The sequence below is a fragment of the Piliocolobus tephrosceles genome, chromosome 9, assembly GCF_002776525.5.
Source record: "Piliocolobus tephrosceles isolate RC106 chromosome 9, ASM277652v3, whole genome shotgun sequence".
Taxonomy (NCBI): domain Eukaryota; kingdom Metazoa; phylum Chordata; class Mammalia; order Primates; family Cercopithecidae; genus Piliocolobus; species Piliocolobus tephrosceles.
In genome coordinates, this window is record NC_045442.1 from 6,881,286 (window position 1) to 6,902,490 (window position 21,205).

The 21,205-nt window shown below is 50.1% G+C and overlaps 1 protein-coding gene across 2 annotated transcripts in view; it reads right to left on the reverse strand.

Annotated features, from left to right (window-relative positions):
- The window catches only part of DOCK1 (dedicator of cytokinesis 1), a 553,659-nt gene extending 535,490 nt beyond the window's left edge, over window positions 1-18,169 (reverse strand). For both annotated transcript variants that reach the window (XM_023224362.2, XM_023224359.2), the window contains exon 1: window positions 18,021-18,169. In XM_023224362.2, the coding sequence (XP_023080130.2) occupies window positions 18,021-18,066 (46 nt within the window). In that variant the 5' untranslated portion in view covers window positions 18,067-18,169. The remainder of the gene's footprint in view (window positions 1-18,020) is intronic.
- Window positions 18,170-21,205: the final 3,036 nt, after the last annotated feature.

Genomic DNA, 21,205 nt, shown 5'->3' on the forward strand with positions numbered 1-21,205 from the left:
ACAGGGTGGAAGGAACAAGCTCTCCGGGACCTCTTTTAGAAGGACACTCAGCCCTCATGACCTAATCACCTCCCAAAGGCTCCACATCCTAATCCCATCACCTCGTCATTAGGTTTCTGCGTACGAAGTGGGGAGCGGGAGGGTATGGACCATCGCGCTTGGAGATGCTGAGAATGGCAGTCCTTTCTCAATGGTAGATTGCATGGAGAATGCCGAGGTTTGTTGTTGTTGTTGTTGTTGTTGTTGTGAATGCCGAGGTTTGTTGTTGTTGTTGTTGTTGTTGTTGTTTTGAAACAGAGTCTTGCTCTGTCACCCAGGCTGAAGTGCAGTGGTCCCATCTTGGTTCACTGCAACTTCCACCTCCCGGGTTCAAGTGATTCTCCTGCCTTGGCCTCCCGAGTACCTGGGATTGCAGGCACCTGCCACTGCACCCAGCTAATTTTTGTATTTTTAGCAGTTATGGGGTTTCACCATGTTGGCAAGGCTGATCTCAAACTCCTGACCTCAGGTGATCCACCTGCCATGGCCTCCCAAAGTGCTGCAATTACAGGCGTGGGCCACCACGCCCAGCCATGCCTAAGATTTTTTACATCCTTTTAACTTTAATATAGTTTGCAATATTTTAATAACTAGCATACAATATTATTACAAAAATAATGGTCATTATTCTAAAACTAAAAGGTTCTAAGACTCTAGACCAGGGATCTGCAAACTACAGTCTACAGGCCAAATCTGGCCCACAGCTTAGCTTTATACTGTCCATAAGCAAAGAATGGTTCTCATCTTTTATTGTATTCTATTTTATTTTTTTAGATGGAGTTTCATTCTTGTTGCCCAGGCTGGAGTGCAACGGCACAATTTCGGCTCAACGCAACCTCCGCCTCCCAGGTTGAAACAATTCTCCTGCCTCAGCCTCCCGAGTAGCTGGGATTACAGGCATGTGCTGCCACATCCAGCTAATTTTGTGTTTTTAGTAGAGATGGGGTTTCTCCATGTTGGTCAGGCTGGTCTCGAACTCCCAACCTCAGGTGATCCGCCCGCCTCAGCCTCCCAAATTGCTGGAATTACAGGCGTGAGCCACCGCACCCGGTCCTCATCTCATTTTTAAAGGAGGTAAAACTAATATAACAGAAAATTAACCATTTTAAAGTATACAATTTAGTAGTGTTTAATATTTAGTACATTCCTAATGTTGTGCAACCACCACCTCTGTCTAGTTGTAAAATACTTTCATCACTGCAAAAGGAAACTCCAAAGCCACTGATACCATTTAGATGTCGGTCCCCTCCAAATATCTTGTGGAAATGTGATCACCAGTGTTGAAGGTGGGCCTGGTGGGAGGGGTTTGGATCACGCACATCCCTCCTGAATGGCTTGGCACCATCCTCCTGGTGAGAAGCGAGTTCTTACTCAGTGAGTTCATGAGACACCTGGTTGTTTACCAGTGTGGCAGCTCCTCCCCTCTCTTGCTCCTGCTCTTGTCCTGTGATGCCCTGGCTCTCCCTTCCCCTTCTGCCATGATTGAAAATTTCCAGATGCCTCCGCAGAAGCAGATGCCACCACCATGATTCCTGTACAGCTACAGAAACATGAGCCAATTATAACTTTTTTTTTTTTGATACAGGGTCTTACTCTGTCACCCAGGCTGAAAGGCAGTGATGCAATCTCTGCAACCTCCACTTCCTGGGCTCCAGGGACCTAATCCTCCCACCTCAGCCTCCTGAATAGCTGAGACTACAGGTGTGTGCCACCACACCTGGCTAATTTTTAAATTTTCTGTAGAGATGGGGTTTTGTCATGTGGTCTAGGCTGGTCTCCAAATTCTGGGCTCAAGGGATCAGCCTGCCTGGGCCTCCCAAGGTTTTGGAGCCACAGGCATGAACCACTGCATCTAGCCTTATATCTCTTTTCTTATAAATTACCCAGCCTCATGGTTCACTTGAGGTCAGGAGTTCAAGACCAGCCTGGCCAACACGGCAAAACCCCGTCTCTACTAAAAATACAAAAATTAGCCAGGCGGGTGGTGTATGCCTGTAGTCCCAGCTACTCAAGAGGCTGGGGCAGGAGAATCGCTTGAAGCCGGGAGGTGGAGGTTGCAGTGAGTTGAGACTGCGCCACTGCACTCCAGCCTGGGGAACACAGCGAGACTCCATCTCAAATAAATAAATAAATAAATAAATAAATAAATAAATAAATAAATAAATAAATAAATCTTACCCAGCCTCAAGTATTCTTTTATAGTAATGCAAACAGACTGTCACTCCCACTAAGAGGTCACTCCTCATCACACCCTCCCCTAGTCCCCGACAAGCACTAATCTGCTTTCTGTGTCCACAGATTTGCCTATTCTGGACATTTCATATGAACAGAATCACATCTCCTATTAATAGAATCATGTATGTCCCTCTGTGACTGGCTTCTTGCCCTTAGCATAATGTTTTCAAAGTTCACCCATGTTGTAGCATGATGGGCATTTCATTCCTTTTTATGGCTGAGTAATATTCCATTGTAGGGACATACCACGTTTTCTTTATCCATTCATCCAATGAGGGACATGTGAATTGTTTCTACCTTTTAAGTATTGTGAATAATGCTGCTATGAACGTAAAAAACTACTTGCTTTTTTATTTCTTTTTTTTTTTTTTTTTGAGATAGAGTCTCGCTCTTCTGCTCAGCCTGGAGTGCAATGGCGCAATCTCGGCTCACTGCAAACTCCACCTCTCAGATTCAAGTGATTCTGCCTCAGCCTCCCGAGCAGCTGGTATTACAGGTGCGAACCACCACGCCCAACTAATCTTTTTCGTATTGTTAGTAGAGACTGGGTTTCACCATGTTGCCCAGGGTGGTCTCAAACTCCTGACCTGAGGTGATCTGCCTGCCTCAGCCTCCCAACATGCTGGGATTACAGGTATGAGCCACCGCGCCCAGCCTGAACTTTCTGTAAACGCAAGTGAAGTAGTGGGAGTGGAGAAGGCACAATGACATCAGTAACTGGTTGTGATCAGCTAGTTGTAAACACCACTGCGCTCGGACCAGCCTGTGTGAACCGTTTCTCCCTCTGGGTGCGCACTCAGCTAGTTGTAAACACCACTGCGCTCAGACCAGCCTGTGTGAACTGTTTCTCCTTCTGGGTGCACACCTAAAAGAAGAATCACCGGGTCAGAGGATAGTTCTAGGTTTCATTTTTTAACATAGTACCCTCCATTTTGCCTCCTGGCCTGCAAAACCTAAAGTACTTATTTTCTAGACCTCTGCAGAAAAAGTCTGCCAATCTGTGCTCTAAAAAGAATTTATGTTTCCTTTTAGCTGTTTAATGCTTTATAATTACAAAGTACTTTAGCATATATATTATATATTTTGATTTCATTGGCTTTTCATCACTGCATTTGGGAGCAGAAAAGACTGGTGGCAGGACCCTCATTTGACAGATGATCAAGACCCGAAAGCTCTGGGGAGCCCCACTGGGGTCCCACAATGACTAGGAGCTGGAAGTGGGACTCCAGCACAATCTCCCTTAAAAACCCACTTTTCCTTCTATTCTTCCACCAGCTAATCCAGTCACTGCAGACAAACATATCATCAAGGGGACTAGGAAAGTGTTTCACTGGAACATTTTATTAAGAAGGAATTTTAAAAGTGGCCTTGTAGCAATGTCAATGGGGGAAATTCTAGAACTTATTAAAATACCAGTGATATCCCCAAATCATCTGACGAGCATACAGACTCGTGTAACTGACTTGCCCAACCCACCGACATTGACACATACTTATCTAGCACGCACAAGGCACCCATCTTAGCTCAGGAAGCCAATCGGGATGGAGCCCTCAATGGGTGCTTCCCACAGGCACGGGTAGAGGGAGCTTTAGGGCTGCTGACCCCATCACCCACTGCATTCCTGAGCTGAGCCGACTCTGCCTCAGTCCTGGAAGTGGCGCCCCCTCCAAGACATAATCCCCACCAACAGAAAACTTGCGGTTCTCCAGGCAGCTCATGACATTTTGTTAAGATGAAATCTCTCCCTTTGCCTTCGTTCAATGTTCGACAAGGTGTGCCAGGGACCACAGCAGGTGCTGGGAAGAGAGAAAGCGACAGGATTCAGCCCTCACCCTCAAGGGCTCTCCGTCTAGCAGGAGACATGGAGACACCACCTACCCCCGGGGGGACTGGAGGGGAAGCACGTCGCAGAACTGCAGAAAGCAACACGGGATGGGGGGGTCATCCAGCCTGGGTTGGGATAAGAAAGCTTTTGTTCCTCAGAGCAACCGGGGCTGATGGCCACAAAGCCTGAGTATGGAAATAGCACAGACCATCATCGGGGTCACTTAAGTCTCAGGCCTCCTGCAAACACCCCACCTCCCCTTCCCCTTGGCCTCACTGGGCTGATCCTCAAAGCAACAACCCCCAAGAATAATGTGAAGAAATGTGGCCACTTGGCCATGGTGCCTGGAGGAACAAGACCATTCCTGCCTTTGAAAAATGGGCAGGAAAACACTTATAATGTTAGGAGGACGTGAAAATAAATCTTGTGAAGTTAATAGAAGCACAGCAATTTGAAAGAAAAATAATCACATTTCCCTCCTGCTAAATCGGTATTTGCCCCTAGTAAAGTCAATTATGTTAAACAAAATAAGTTATTATTTTCGAAAAATAAAAAAGAGGTTGATAAGTGCCTTTATTCCAGCAAATAAAACTCCAAGAAGCAAATGCTTGAGCTGCTGTGTTTAGGAAGGTCTCTAAGCAGCCTGCATGGGGTTTCTTAAAGGAGATGTTGGGATGAGCCACACAATTCCCATTAATCTGCACAACGCTCCTGGGGTAAGAAACTCATGTTTGTCTCTCAGAAGGGGAAAGAAACACAGCCAGCTCTTAATGATCTTTAGACAGCCAAGAAACTTGGGGGCCCCACTTGGCTTTCTCCTCCTCCAAATCCTCCGTGCCCACCTGTCCGAATCCTCCGTGCCCACCTGTCCGAATCCTCCGTGCCCACCTGCACACTCTGCCAGAACCAAGTCGTTGGGGTTTCTAGCTTTTCTTCCCAAATATACAGAAGTGACTTTGCTGACTTTGCTGCTAATAACACAGTATCATTAGTAACAGTAAACAGCTGTTGAGTGTTTACCGTGAGTTAGGCCATCCCGCCTCCCTTAACCCCAGGACAGTCGGCAATGTCTGAGACATCCTGGCAATGTCAATGGGGGAAATTCTAGAACTTACTAAAATACCAGTGATATCCCCAAATCATCTGAAGAACATACAGAGCTGGAGGGGGACCTGCTAAGTGTCCAGCGAGGTACAGGACAGCTCCCCAGGGTGAAAAATTATTCTGCCCAGAATGTCAATAGTGCCGGGGCTGAGAAACTGTACTGATATGAAACAGCTCATCCAACTCTCCAGCAACGCTGTGAACAGCTCATCCAATTCTCCAGCAACGCTGTGAACAGCTCATCCAACTCTCCAGCAACTCTGTGCAATAAAAAGTACTGTCGTCACCTTGGCAAGCACACCAGCTGGGCACAGGGGGCTACAGTCACACACCAGTAGGCAGCAGCAGCAACATGCAAGCCCGGGCATCACCGGAGCCCCCGCTGCATGCTGGCAATCAATCCCAGGCATCAGTGGAATCCCACTGCACGCTGGCAATCCCGGGCAGCCTCCCCTGGAAGTCCCTTCTTTGTGTTGATGCCATTTAATATTCCTGAGGACCAGGCAATGAGCCTCAGGCAGGTCACTTTGCAGGCAGCACAAGCTCTCAATAGGCAGAGCTGAGTCCCTCTCGTCCAGATGAGGGGCTACCTACTGCCGGTCCAAGCTCCTAACAACTACGCCTGGCTGACAAGAACTCATACCCAAAGTTCCATCACCCCAGGATCTGCTCTAGAGGGTTCCGGCTAAGGAACTAAAGAAGAAAAACTCACAGCTCTCTGCACTCTGGGGGAGACAGGCCTCTAATGTCCTCAACCCTGACTTCTTAAACCTGGCCCTGGGTGCACACAGTCCTCGCATCTCCTCCCTACTCTCCTCCTCCTTCCCACTTCCACCTAGGGCTCCCAGGCCCTAAGGACTCGAGACCATTCTCACTGGGCCCTCAGTTCTTGCACAAGCCTGTCCCCACAGCCCGGGATGGAACAAAGGGATGTCTCTTCCAGAGGGGGTCTGGAGGCCAATGTGATGAGGCCAGCAGTGCCCGCGGCCTGACCCAGATCAGCCACAGACCCTGTCAAGCTGAGGCAGGGGAGCGGGAATTGCAGACTGTAACCTGGGACCAGCCAGGCACCCAGCTGGACAGGAGTGGATCTGGGAATGAGGCCAGGATGGCCACGAAGGGCATTTTAAAGGGCTTCCGGGCTGGCCGCAGGCACCCACAGTCCGAGGACATGTGATGAGAGAACCAGAATGAATGACAGGCCCTGAGAAGACAAAACCTGAATGTGTTGGTTTAGCTGTGAAAAAACACAACATCGACAGTTCATTACCCACAAGCCCAAAATACCCACAAAGTTCCCAAACCCAAAGAGATGTTTGTAATTCATTTAATAGCAAAAGTCTAGCCTGAGCGGAGAGGAGCTAATTACAGATGGCTTCCCTCGTGTTGTGAATGTTCACACGCTCGTGGCAGCGGAATCAATGTGCTCGACGCCAGGGTGTTGCCCAGAGCTGCTCGGGGGTGTCCGGCACAGGAGCCACAAGCACAGCTCCCACCTGTCTCTCCGCACTGTGACAAACTGGAATTCTGAAGCACCACTGGCCTCGAGAGTTTCAGATATGGAAGAGTTGGCTGTATCAGACTATAAACCCCATGAGGGCAGCTGCGGATACCAATGTCTAAGAACAGAGCTGACAAGCAAACAGGAAGGAAGGACGGAAGAAGGGAAGGAAGGAAAGGACGGCGAGAAGGAAGGAAGGAGGGAGGGAGGGAGGAAATAAAAGACGAAAGGAAAGAGGAAAGAAGGAAGGAGGGGAGGAAGAAAGGACAGAAGGAATGAGGGAAGAAGGGGAGAAGGGCGGGAAGAAATGAGTTATTTCGAGGCAGAGTCTTCTTTAACTTTTCTGTGGCTCAGGACAGAAGGATCCTAACCGAGGCTGAAACATACAGGCTTCATCACCATTCGTCTCTATACATAGGTCACACGGCAGCCCAGGCTAGCTGCTTATGCAAGATGTTCATCTACTCACAACATAATCAATTACTAGAAAATTTGTCTACTAGTAAGTAAAATAAAAATTATAAAACTTTAAGGAAAGTGAAACTCAAAATGCCACACTGTCCCTTTCCAATTTAAAACAATCACCAGAAACCATGTATTTTCTCTATAAGAAGTTAATATTGACTGTATAACAGTTTAACATGAATAGTCCAACAATGAGTAGTACTTTCTCTTCTCAAAGCTCTTCCACACACACTATCCTGCTCTCTCCCCTGGGCAGAGCTGAGATGCACAGATGTGCTAAGATATGCCCTAACTCCAGGTAAGGGGCCCAGGGTTCAGGGAGGGCAGAGGAGGCAGCAGTAAGTGCTGTACCCAGGAATACCAGACCCCATTATTAAGGCTCCCAATCCAGCTCTAAACTCCACACCATAGTGTCCCAATGCCTAAGTTTTAAGTCACTGTTGCTCTCCTTGATTTAACTTTATAGCCTTTTTCATTGCAGACAAGTGTTATTTCAGAATATAAAGATTCCATTCTATAAAGACAAAAAACACTTAAAAACAAAGACACAGTTCTCATTAGCAAGCTTTAGTACACAGCCCTCTGAGGCCAAAAGAATTAAATAGCACAGCAAAGGGGCCTGGGGTTTGCATGTGTTTTTGGATGGTGGGAATAGGAACAGCCAGATAGATACGAAAAGGACACATTGAGGCCAGGCACGGCGGCTCACGCCTGTAATCCCAGCACTTTGGGAGGCCGAGGTGGGCAGATCATGAGGTCAGGAGATTGAGACCATCCTGGCTAACACGGTGAAACCCCGTCTCTACTAAAAGTACAAAAAAATTACCAGATGTGGTGGTACGCGCCTGTCATCCCAGATACTTGGGAGGCTGAAGCAGGAGAATTGCTTGAACCAAGGGGGCGGAGGTTGCAGTGAGCCAAGATTGTGCCACTGCACTCCAGCCTGGGCAACACAGCAAGACTCCGCTCCCCCCAAAAAAAGAAAGAAACACACTGAGAAAGCAGCACTGCTCTTGGGCTTGGTACACCCTGAAGAATATCCTGAAATCTATAGGACATATGTAGCAAAATATACCCCAAGGAAAAAGGCGGCATCTGTCCTTGGTATCACTTCCATCTTTATAGGGACATGAACATCTGTTCTGCCAACTGACTTTCAGGGCGAAAGTCCTGAGGATGTACAACCTCTGTGCTCAACGCCAATGGAGCTGAAGAGTCCAGACGAACACTCTTCCTGGTAATGGAAAAGAAGCATCAGTAGGAACACGTGGAGAAGACCACCGAATCCATATTCTCCTCTTCCTGCAAGGTACACAGGTTACATTTCCCACCCCACTTGATGCAGGTCTGACCACAGACTCAGGTCAGGGTGAGAAAATGTGAGCAGAAGGGATGGGTACCACCTACAGCCCGGGCCAGAAAGAAAATCTATGCCCAGTCCTCATCTCTTCCTTTCCCCATCTACAGACTGAATGGCAAAGGGCCCAGGAGCCTTGTAGAGGGCAGACTGGCAGGGTCGAAGGAGCCAGAGTCTCTGAATGGCTGGGCAGAGCAGAGCCCCTGCTCACCCTCCCCACCGCCTGCTATGACACAAATGAAAAACAAACTTGTGTTGTATGAAACCAGCAAAATGTTGGGGCTGTTTGTTACAGTAACTAACCCTTAGTCAGAAAGGAAATCATGACTGTTACATACATATACCTAAGTTTACCTAGTGTAATCAATTAAGTTAAATCACTCCCCTGGGTGTGGTGGCTCATATCTCCAATCCCTGCACTTTGGTCAAGAGTTTGAGACCAGGGCAACATAAAAAAAACCCTTTCCCCATCTCTTTTAAAAAGTTTTGTTTAATTAGCCAGACCTGTAGTCCCAGCTACTCAGAAGGCCAGGGTGGGAGGCTCACTTGAGCCTGGAAGTTCAAGGTTGCAGGGAGCTATGCTAGCATCACTGCACTCCGGTCTGGCCAATAGACCAAGATCCTGTCTATAAAAATAAATAAATAAAATAAAATTTAAAACTGAAACAAATTACTCAAGATGGCATATAAATTTTCCATCACACTCCTCAGGAGATGCAGCAAGAAATCATAGGTCTAAACAGCAACTGCAACTAGATAAAGACTCAAGGTAACATTTCTGATGAGAGATGTAGAGATCTGCCTTCATCCTGTCCCTTCAGGGCCCCCCAGCAATCAATAAGAACTACAGTCCCTGATCTAACCTCAGAACTAACATTAAAATTCTGACCAGCACTTTGCAACAGGCCGGGGCTACAGAAGCAATGGGGCCCAAGCAGCAGGGCAGGGGAGAGCCTGAATTAAGCTAGAGATTCAGTCCCAGGCAACACAGCCTTCTACTTACAAAGCAATCAATAAAGGATGAAAGAAACTAACATTATCAAGCACAGACCATGGGCCCGGTTTGGGCTAGGTTTTCTCTTTCTCCTAAGAAGGGTCCAAAGAGGTTGGCGTTATCACCATTTTTACAAAGGAGAAACTCAGGCTTAAGGTAAATAACCCCCAAGGTCACACGCCTAATAAAACACAAGGCTGATATTCAAAGACACATCTCTACAACCTCTAACCTGAGCTGTTTTGACAAGCACATGCTATACGCCAAGAGAAAGGACCTTTTTCTCCTCAAGGCACCCAAATGAAAATTTAACAAACTGACAGACATCTGTCTGGGGTGGAACCATCTGCCTTTTGAAGGCGGGGAGTACCTGCGTGGACACTCAGTTTCCCACGTGCATGTGAGCATGTGGATACCTGCAGAGTGCCAGGCCAAAACTGAGCTTGTAGGTGAACATCAAGAAGCCCGCTGTCATTTATTTGTCACAAGCCAAGCCCCCTCCCTTGCCCCATTAGCTCCTGATATTAAAGCGCTTTTCTGACTGCCCAAGGCCCCGGAGGGCTGTGATTGGTGTGAGTGGGGGACAGAAGCCAGCCTCCTGGGCTGTGGAGAAGAACAGTGCCCCCTGGAGTTGTGTGGGACAGCCCTGGGTCACCAGGTGTGCGACACCAGCATCAAAGCCCGGGTTTTGTCATCACTGTCCAACTGGGATTCCAGAGCCAGTATGAGGCTGGCTGCCCTACTCATACTACAAAAACATAAATGATAAGAAACTCGAAATAAATCCAAGCAGGATGTGTGAATATCCTAATGCTAAATGCAGCTGAAGCCCAGGTAGGTTGAGCTCGAAGAGACTGAGCCAAGCTCACAGAATGATCACACTTAAAAAGAACTGCTCTGAAGTTCCTGTTGGGGTGCCAGCCAACTGACTGCGTTGTTCTGTCACTAATCTGATTACAAGGAATGTCCAGATCTGAATACAGAAACAAATTGGAGTCCGTTAGAAAGCTCCTAACCTCCCTGGAGTCCAATAGCACCAGGGAACCATAGCCTTACAGGAAAAAAAAAAAAAAAAAAAATTCAAAGGCCACTAAAGACAGAGTTTCAGAAACTGTAGATGAAAAGTCTTATGTTATCAAAATCATACCATTATGGGCTACACTGTGTCCCTCCAAATCCATATGTCAGTGTTCTAACCTCAGAAATTCAGCATCCCGGATGTGTGACTGTATTTGGAGGCAGGGAATTTAAAGAGGTGACTAAGTTAAAGTGTGGTCTTTAGGGTGGGTCCTTATCCAGTATGAGTAGTGTCTTTTTTTTTTTTTTTTTTTTTGACAGACTCTCATTCTGTCACCCAAGCTGGAGTACAGTGGCACGACCTCGGCTCACTGCAAGCTCCGCCTCCCGGGTTCACGCCATTCTCCTGCCTCAGCCTCCCGAGTAGCTGGGACTACAGGCGCCCGCCACCTCGCCCGGCTAATTTTGTGTATTTTTTAGTAGAGACAGGGTTTCACCGTGTTAGCCAGGATGGTCTCGATCTCCTGACCTCGTGATCTGCCCACCTTGGCCTCCCAAAGCGCTGGGATTACAGACATGAGCCACTGTGCCCGGCCTTTTTTTTTTTTTTTTTTTTTTTTTGAGATATATTTTTGTTCTTGTTGCCCAGGCTGAAGTACAATGGCACAATCTCAGCTCACTGCAACCTCTGCCTCCCAGGTTACAGCGATTCTTCTGCCTCAGCCTCCCCAGTAGCTGGGATTACAGGCGCCCACCACCACATCCGGCTAATTTTTTGTATTTTTAGTAGAGATGGGGTTTCACCATATTGGCCAGGCTGGTCTCTAACTCCTGACCTCAAGTGACCTGCCCACCTCAGCCTCCCAAAGTGCTGGGATTACAGGCGTGAGCCACCGAGTCTGGCCATAGTGGCCTTATAAGAAGAGGAAATGAGGACACTGACACACACAGAAGGAAGACCATATGAAGACAGGGTGAAGACAGCTGCCTGTAACCCAAGGAGAGAGGTCTCAGAAGAAACCAACTGCCAAAACACCTTGACTCCAGCACTGCAGAAACGTGACCACCACAGTCCTGTTGGTTAAGCCACCCAGTCAAGTGGTCCTTTGTTATGGTAGCTCCAGTCAACACACAAATTCCACACTGATTTCAACATCAGCCCCAAAGCACTTCCCAGGACATCAATAAAAGCAAATTGAAGAACAATGGCTGATGGCAAATACAGTCCATTTGCATGACAATGTTTCCAAACTGCCTTAAGGCACATTAATTAGTTCCTGTGAACTCCCATCAGCCCAGCCTCAGTGAGGCAAAGCCCACAGTACCATCCTGAACAGCGCTGCTTCAAAACGGGGAAACCCGACTGGAAGAGGTTCACTGGCTCACCCTGGGGCACATGCATGAAAAGTGGCCTTGTCAAGGCTAAAACTCAAACTCTGACCCCTCCTGGGGTCGCCTCCTCATTTCCTCCCCGAAGGCCTTCCGGATGCACTGAAGGGTTTGAAAAGTGAACATCCTGACAACCACATCTTGACAAGGGACTGCCTAGTGTTAACCGTGGTCTCCACACCGCTGCATGTGCCCAGTGAGCCTTCCACTCCGTGATGTCTCTTCAAACTGGATCAAAGTTCTCCCCTGAACACACTGGACAATTTCCCAGCTCAGTGGACCCACACATACCGCACCCCCACCAGCACCTTCTGGATCAGCCACCTTCTCCTGTACTGCGGCAGCACCGGAAGCTGCACGCTGGCTCCCAGATGAAACCAAGGCAAATGCAAAATCCAACCACAATGAAAGACAACTACACACCTACACAAGCAGTAAGGAGAGTGACAAATGATGGCAAGGATTCCGAGAAATCTACAATCACATATATGCTGCTGCGGGGAATGTGAACTGGCACAGTTACTCCAGGCAAGTTCGGCAGTTTCTTAAAAAGCTAAACATCCAACTACCAGACAACTTAGCCTCTGCACTCCTGGGCATTTATCCCAGAAAATGAAGACTTAGGTTCACACTAAAACCTGTATGTGCATGTTGATAGCAGCTATATTTGTCACAGCCAAACCCAGATGTCCTTCAACAGGTGAAGAGTTAATCTGGGGCATATTCAGACCATGAAACGATACTCAGCAAAGCAGCAAAATCCTGGTGAATATCCAGAGATATACTGAGTGAAAGAAGCCAATCCCGAAAGCTTAACCTCCTATGAAATTTCATTAATGGAACAGTCTTTAAAGGACAGTATTATAAAAACACAGAACAGGCAAAGGGTGGCCAGGATTTGAGGGGAGAAAGGCGTGAAGGGAGGTAGGTGTGGCTACATAAGGACAACTGAGGGGTGCTTGTGGTGCTGGAAATGTTCTGTACCTTGACTATCAATGTCAATATCCCAGTCGTGAAGCTGTACTACAGCTTTACAAGACGTAACCTTAGGGGGAACTAGTAATGGCTACTCATGATCTCTCTGAATTACATTTTACACCCACATTTGGCTATAATTACCTGAAAATACAAAGTTTAATGCAATCATCTGAAAATACAAAGTACAGAGAAGAAGGGAAAAGGGAGGGAGGAAAGGAGAGTGGGGACAATGTACAAGCGTACACTCGCTACAGCGATGGCCCTGGGGCGCCAGCACCACACCCAGCAAAGGACACCCACACGGCCTATTTCTCCCTCCCCATTTCACTACCTGTATCCACAGAGGTGATAAAAGAACAAGAGACAGAACTACTGACACACGCTAAGACAATCCTGATCAGATGTCTGGTATCCTAGGCAAACAATGGCACAGAAATAAATTTAAATTTTTTATGTTTCCAAAGTAAAATCAGGTTTGTAGAAATATAATATGCCCTGATTTGGTTTTGCTGCAACTCCAGTGAATGAAAATGCCTGCATTTCTATTTACTTATGATCAAATCTAATTTTTCTTCCCCAAAGTAGCAGCTTGCTTGCTACTCTAGATAACAAAAGAGATCTCTTTTCAACTCCCACGCTCCCAAATTTATTTGGATATCACACAATTCCTAGCAATTATCACCGCTCAGAGCTAATGTGAATGCATACAAGTCAGGTTCCTCACACTGAGCAAATGTGACTTCCAACCCCATTAGAAAGTAAAACATACCATCAAGAAATCAACTTCTGAAGAAAGGCATTTTTCCAGCAACCTGTTAAATGCACACAGAAGTCACTTGTCACTACATTTCTAAACTTTATGCTTTATTAAATAAAAAGTTAATAAAAGCAATGCTTCACTGAGTACTTGGCATATCTTGAATACAGTGCTAAATTCTCTGCCAACATCATCTCGAGGAGTCCTCACAACTCGGCAGCAAGCAGGCTTAGTTCCACTTCACAGATGAGAAAACCAAGGCTAAGAAAGTATGAGTAGTTTGCTCCAGGGTCCCATTATGAAGAAGAGTAGCGCCAATGCCCCATCCCATTTGAGAGCTGTACCCTGGAAGTGGCCAAAGTGAAGAGCACACTTGGGTTCACCACCTTCAATGAACTTAGTAACAGATCTCAAGGGTGCAGAGAGCCTCACCCCGCAAGCTTCTCTCCCATCATCTGTCTTAGTTTTCCACTGCTGCCATAACCAATTACCACAACCTAAGCAGCTTAAAAACCACACAAATTTATTATCTCAGTTCCACAGGCCACATGCCCAGCAGCTCAGGGTCTCAAAATCAAGGTATTGGCTGGCTGGGCTCTTAGCAGAAGGCCCTGGGAGGAAATCTGTTTCCAAGCTCATTCAGGGTGTTGGCAGGATCCAATTCTTTGTGACTGTAGGACTGAGGTTTCCATGCCGGTCATCAGCTAGGGGCCTCCCATAGCTCCCTGAGGCCTCCCTCTGGTCCTTGCAAGTGAGCCCCTACATCTCAGGGCCAACACCTGTGCCTCCGAACAGGCTCTTCTGACTGCCTGTTTCATAACTTTCACAGCCAAAGTTCCCTGTGCCCATGTGGATGGTCCTGACGACCAGCTCCACGTGACCTGAATCACATCTGCAAAGTCCCTTTTGCCATGTAACATATCAAATTCACAGAGTCTGGGGATTAGGGCATGGACCTTTTCGGGGACCATTATTCTGCCTTCAACACCATCGTTGAGATGTGAGTGAGCACATGGTCCTCACATGTGATTCTAGAACATACTGCATCTTTTCACCTAACCTTAGGAACAGGATCCATAGGAACATAATTTTATTGATGTTGAGACATAAGACTGCCTACTGGGCTGTGAGGGAAAAGATCACCTGGCCAGTGTGACAGCTAAGTCAAGGTTTATGCCTGTTAATAAGCCAGGCCCGTAAACATGACCCACCAACTGAAAGCCAAGGGGGAAACACGTGCTGCTTAAATTTCACAGGCAGCCCCCAGTGGAATGAATCAGCAGGAACCAGCATTTCCTGCCTTTGCAGAAGGAACCCCAGATCAGCTGTTTACTCCTTTCCCAATTTTACAAAATAAACAACTGAAGTATCTCATTTACAAACAATGCTTCTAACAGATTCCAAGTACTTGCAAACAATAAGCTGTGATTCATGTTTCCAAATGAGATGGAGTTTTATCATTTTCTTTCCCCTCGTGATTCATTCATGGGCCAAGTGGCCAAAGTGGAAGTGTGGTCCACCCACAGAGGCACCAGAGCGCCTCCAGGGAAACACAGCACCGTTGTTAAGCTCCGAAAAATGCTGGAGCTGGTATGGGTGGTGGAGGGGTTCTCCAGTAATTTTCCCTTAGGTGGAAACAGCCAATCACCTACTGGAAATAAATCCCTACATCCCAGCACCTACATCCTTCCCAGTCAGCACCCTCCATAAGAACCACTAAAATCCTCCCACTGCACACTTCCAGACAAGTGGGGAGCCTGGGACGGCCCCAAAGCACTCATGCTCAGCTCCTCTCCCACCCTCCCTGAGGACTCTGGTTAAAGTGCCTCTGGATGCCAGCGGAGTGGTGCTGTCTCACTATCGTGTACCCAGCGAGATGTCATCTACACCCAGTGAGAGGAAGCACAGCAGCCACTGTCTCCTCTACCTTCAGCCCTTCACATCTTTCCTGGAATTTCCTGGCAAAACCATCCCAGATACTGTTCACCTTTTAAAATTTTCCAACACTGTTATCTATGTTTTCTTAACTTTTTTAAATGTATTTTTTCTTAATCAAACATGGAGTTTTCTTAAAACCAAAGTATTAGCAAGAGTTGTGATGTTAGAAGTCGCCACCATGAGCGCCGGTGAAGCTTCTGGAAGGTGTGAGACTCAAGGGCACCACCCCATTCTGGCCCACAGCCTCCTCCTCAGCAAGGAGACCCCGTTCTCCCATCTATGAACATTCTTTTCAGTCTTCTCCAGACCATCCAGCTACGCAATAGGATCCTCACTGACACCATCCAGGTCTCTTTGGGGGCAGATGAAGGGCAACAAGGTCTCTTAAAATGTGGTGTCCCAAAGAGAAGCCCTGCCCATCTGCAGGCAATCAGAGGACACTGTAGCAGCTGAACCCGAGGCGGCCACACTTCACATCCAGGAGGCACCACTTACTAGTGATGTGAGCTCGGCCAAGCAATCCACCTCTTCCTTGCCTCTGTAGAATGGGAGCAGGGATGGCCCCCACTGCATCCCCAATGGTCATTACTGCACCCTTGCCATGGGCGCTTGAGTTGCTTCCTCAGCAGGGCCAGGGCTATGGGATGCCTGCTCCTCTGCCAGCCTCCTGCCTCTCCCAACTCCCTCTCCCTCCTCTCCCTCCCCCCCCCCCCCTCCCTCCCCTCCTCTCCCTCCTCTCCCTCCTCTCCCTCTCCCTCTCCCTCTCCCTCTCTCTCCCTCCGTGCTGGTGCTAGGTTCCCTGGGAGTCAGTCCTCGGCTCTCTGCGCTACACACTACCCCCAAAAGGACCCCCACAGTCGCCACACCCCAAGCATTCTCAGCTGGAATCTCCACCTTGAACCTCCCTCCTCCGATGCAGACTGAAGGCACCTACCAAGTGCCCCAGACTGAATCCATTAGGTGGTGCACAGGGTGCAGGTTACAGAGTCTGCAGTCAGACAGACGAGCTCTCCTGCACTTTTGTGAATGTATCTGAGCCTCAGTTTCCTCATCTGCAAAATGGGGAGATGAGGAGGAAGCTCAGCCATAATGGTCTTGAAGCAAGGAGGCCCCCCTATGCCTCCCAGCATGTGGAACAAGCTAAGTGCAGGCCCGGTGGGACCCAGGGCTGTCCCAGCACTGTCCCCACGACCAGTATCCAGCTGGCTCCGTGGTCAGGGCCCCCTGTAAGTCATTGACAGCAGAGAGAAGCAACTGTTCACAGAAAGGAGAGCGCTCCGGGAACAAGGGCGCTTCCCAAAAGTCAGAGGGCCAGGATTCGAACCACACCAGCAGAGGGGCGGGCAAGTCACTGCCAGTGCAGGCCCAGCACGGGCCAGGCACAGAATGGGCGCGGGGCTGCTGCTGAGACGGTGCCCTCGGAGGACACAGCCTGGGCTGTGGGAGGCGAGGCCACCAAAGGTCTTCCCAGTCGGGCCAACTGGCCTGGAGGAGGCAGGCGGTCAAGGATGTCTGTGGATGGTGGGACCGGGAAAAGCAAGCCCGAAAACCAAATGGGAAGATCCCGGACCCCGGAGAGCGGGAGAGCAGCCACGGCAAGGTCCCGAGACCAGGCGCACAGGTCAGGAGGAGGTGGGGGTCCGCAGGCCTCGGCGGCGGGCTGCGGGTCCCCAGCGGACGGACCCGTCTGTTGTGCCCCAAGGGAAAACCTCCCTCTCTGGAATGCGCACTCGGGTCCGAAATATAAACTTGCAACCCGACTCCTTCCATCCCCCCTCGGAAGCGACAAAGAGCCGCGGAGCAAAAACAGGCACCCGCTCTCCCGGACGGGTCTCCGGGTCCGGGCCCACAGGGGCGCTCGGCCGCTCGCCTTCTCTCCAAGGTCCCACACGGTCCCCAGCGAGACCGCCGAGGGGCAACGGGCGCCGGCCACCCGGGTCGCGCCCGCTCCTCCCCGCCGGGAAAGGGCGGAATTCTCCGCTCTGACCGCGCCGACCTGAGCCCGCCCACCCAGAGCCCGGACGCGGGACGCAAGTTCATCCAAGCAGCAGAAGCCACCGCGAGACAGTGACCCCTGGGCTTCCCTGACGGGCCCAGCGGTGCAGAGAGCAGCTCAGGGGGCTCCGCTGCAGGGGTCCCGAGGAGCGGGCGTCGGAGGGGACACCGTGGGGAGGGACGCACCCGCCCCCATTCCCACCCCACCCCATCGTGTTCCCGACCCGGATTCCCGGGGCTGGAGCGGACGCTGCGTGGGCGCGGGGCGGCGGGGTGCGCTGGACACTGCGCGCGGGGCGGCGGCGCGGGCGGAAGCGCCTCTCCCCGGCCCGGCGGCCGCTCGGGGCAGCAGCAACAGGCTCCCGGCACACCCGCCCCGCCGGAGCCCGGGCTTGGGGCGAGAGGCGCGGCGGCAGCGCTGCTCACCCACGCCGTACTTCTCCTCGCGCTTGGTGGGCACCCAGCGCGTCATGGCGCCGCCGGAGCCGCCGCGGGTCGGGCAGGAAACTCCGCGTCTAGGCCGCCATTTTCCATTCCTTTCGAGCCGCGACAGGATGGGGAGGAAAAAGTTTGCGGCGGAGGCGGCGTCATGTGGGACGGGGCGGGCGGAGCGTCGCGGGCCGGATGGGAAAGGCCGGGAGCGCCGGCGGGAGGCGGGACGGCAGCGGGCTCTGCGCCCGCCCTCGGCGCGGACCCTGGGCCCGGACCCCGCGGCCGCCGGGGCGCCCCTTCTCGGTCCCCGTGCGCCCAGCCCCTCGCCCCGCACCCGGGCACCCCCGCGGGATTCTCCTAAGTTCCTGGAGCTCCCAGGGCTGGCGCTCACGCCGTGAGAGGGGTGCGCCCTTGGGGGGCGGGATGGGCGGGGGGTTTCTACGCGGGGTAGGAAACGGGCGGCCTGCAAGGCGCGGGCTTAGGCCAGAGCCAGATGGTGCGAGGTCCCAAACTCGGATTCCTCCCTGGTGGAGAATCCCAGAGCAGAACAAACAGCAGAGGCCCTGGGAAGGGCCCTCCTGAGCACGTGGCTCATTCATTCATTCAACCAACGTTACCTGAGCGCCTGCCCACCCATTGCCAGAGTGTGCTGGGGGAAGGGACGGGTCAGGTAAGAGCACAGGGAAGTGCCGGCCACTCAAATGGGGTGAAAAGAAGTGGCGCAGTGCTGCCGAGGGAGTGCGTTCCAGACAGATGACCTCTTGCTTGGGTACTGAATGAGTGGAGTTTTTCAGAGAGACCAGGAGGAAGCAGTCGCAGAAACCTCAGCCCGGCTTGGCTTGCAGAAGCTGATGCTAGTAGAATAGTTGTGGGACTCAGGATCTGGGGAAGACAGAAGCAGGGAAAGGAAAGCCCAGGCCACGCGTGGGGCTCAAGAACGGCATCCTTGCCCGAGATGGGAGTTCTCAGGCCCCGGTGTTTCCCTTGACAGTAAAAGGTGGGGGCTTCACATTTCTCCAAGGGAAAAGTTAAAGCAACACACACCTATTTATTTTTACTGCAATTTCAGAAAAGAGAGGTTAAAACCAAAAAATGGACAAAGCCTCCGAATGAAGGCAGCCCTTTAAATGGAGTAAATTTGGTTTCATGGCATATTAATGGGGCATCTTCTCTCCGAAGACACAGAGACAACTGCAGTAGATTAGGGGGCCATCGGGGATTGGAGGAACGAAGGTAAAAAGAAGGTAAGAAAAAGAGGTGTCTACCTCTGTGGGGTAGGGACAGTGCTGAACAGCAGGGCTCGGGAGCCCACAGGATGGCCACAGGGCCTGGGGAGGACCAGGTGGGGCACCATCCTGGGTGGAGAATGCCCATCACCTACCCTAGGGGCCACCCAGAATGCAGATTAAATAAACATTCAGGAATGGCAGCGGAGCTTTTCCATTTTCGTGGGTTTAGGGGGAACCTGCTGCGTTCAAGAGGATAACGTGGGACCTGAGCATTCTGGTAAGTCAACCCCACATTCATGGAAAGCCACGGGCTCAGTTTTACTGTTAAGGAACTGAAATCCCACAGAGGAAGTGGCCAGGCTCACTCACACACAGCATGCACTTGAAGCTTTCTGTGGAAATCAGAAACCTCCAGGCTTCAGGCGCTGTGGTGGTGGCCTGGTGACTCTGACCCCTTGAAGGAGAAGCATCTGTTAAGGTGCTGTCCACGAGAAGTAGGGTGCTCTATGATAAAGGACATGGTGGCCTGACCTGCTCCAGAGCAGTGAGGGCTCCCTTGAGGAAATAAGATAAACCCAGACTTTAAGGATAAGCGGAAACCAGCTAGATGAACTGGAGTGGGAACAGCACGTGCAAAGGCCCTGGTTTCGGAAGGAACAGCACTCCTTCAGAGCACGGAAAGGCCAGGATGGCCGAAGCATAGGGAACAACAGGAGAGTCACATAAATTGAGGCTGCAAGATGTAGAAGAAGGGCCTTATTGGTCGTGCTAGGAATTTGGAATTCTGCAAAGAAGCCTGGGAAATAGATTTTGGTGACACTCGCCTTCTCTGTAATGTGCAGTTTCAATTCAGTTGGTGTGATTCTGCATTGGAGATGGCATGCTGCAGTGAATGGCCAGGAGCTTAGTAAGAGTCGTGTAGATTTGGGAGGCCTGACCTTGCCATGCCTAGCTGCATGGCCATCCTCCTGTTTCTGGCTATTCTGTTTCTAAACCTTGGGGTTCTGATATTCCTACATATAAACTAGGGGTTGTAATATGAACCTCACAGGTCAGTCTTAGGATTGTAAGAGGAAACGTGACTGCATGTGGAAGACATCGTAAAGATGTGCTTCCTCATCTCACCCTACCTCCAGGTTCTTTGATAACCTCATGGTTCCCATTTTCTAGAACAGTTGCCACTTGCACTCAGATAAAGGTGACTCACTGAATGCATTAATAAGTGTAGGCAGGATTTGCATACTTTTGGTAGACTGTCATATAATAAATTTATAAATCAGAATTTTAAAACTCCAGATGGGGCCAGGCACAGTGGCCCATGCTTGTCATCCCAGCATTTTGGGAGGCTGAGGCAGGCACATCACTTGAGTCAGGAGCTCGAGGCCAGCTTGGCCAACCAGGGTTTTAGTAGAAACCCTGTCTGTACTAAAAATACAAAAATTAGCTGAGTGTGGTGGTGCACACCTGTAGTCCCAACTGCTCAGGAGGCTGAGGCAAGAGAATTGCTTGAACCCAGGAGGCAGAGGTTGCAGTGAACCAAGATCGTGCCACTGCATTCCTGCCTGTGTGACAGAGCGAGACTCTGTCTCAAAAACAAAACAGAACAACTCCAGGTAGACCATGGACCAGGTTTTTGTGATTGTGGCTTCAGTCCCTTGATTGCAACATGTGCCCACGTTTGGCCAAGATGTACCTGTAGCCATAGTCCTTGAAGCTCTGAGAAGATTCGTCAGCATCCCTGGGTGTTTGGGCAGTGGTCTCATCTTGTGGCTCTAAATCAAGTCCATGGCCCTCTCTCACTGTCCTGTGGTTGCATAAGCTCAGAGCTGGCTTCGTCTCCAATTCCAGGAGCCCCAGAGGTTGTGGCGTGTTTACATTTTTACCTCCTGAGTCAATGTGGCTGGACCACAGGTCTCAGTTGCCCTCCCAGACATCTTGCAGGACTTGGGT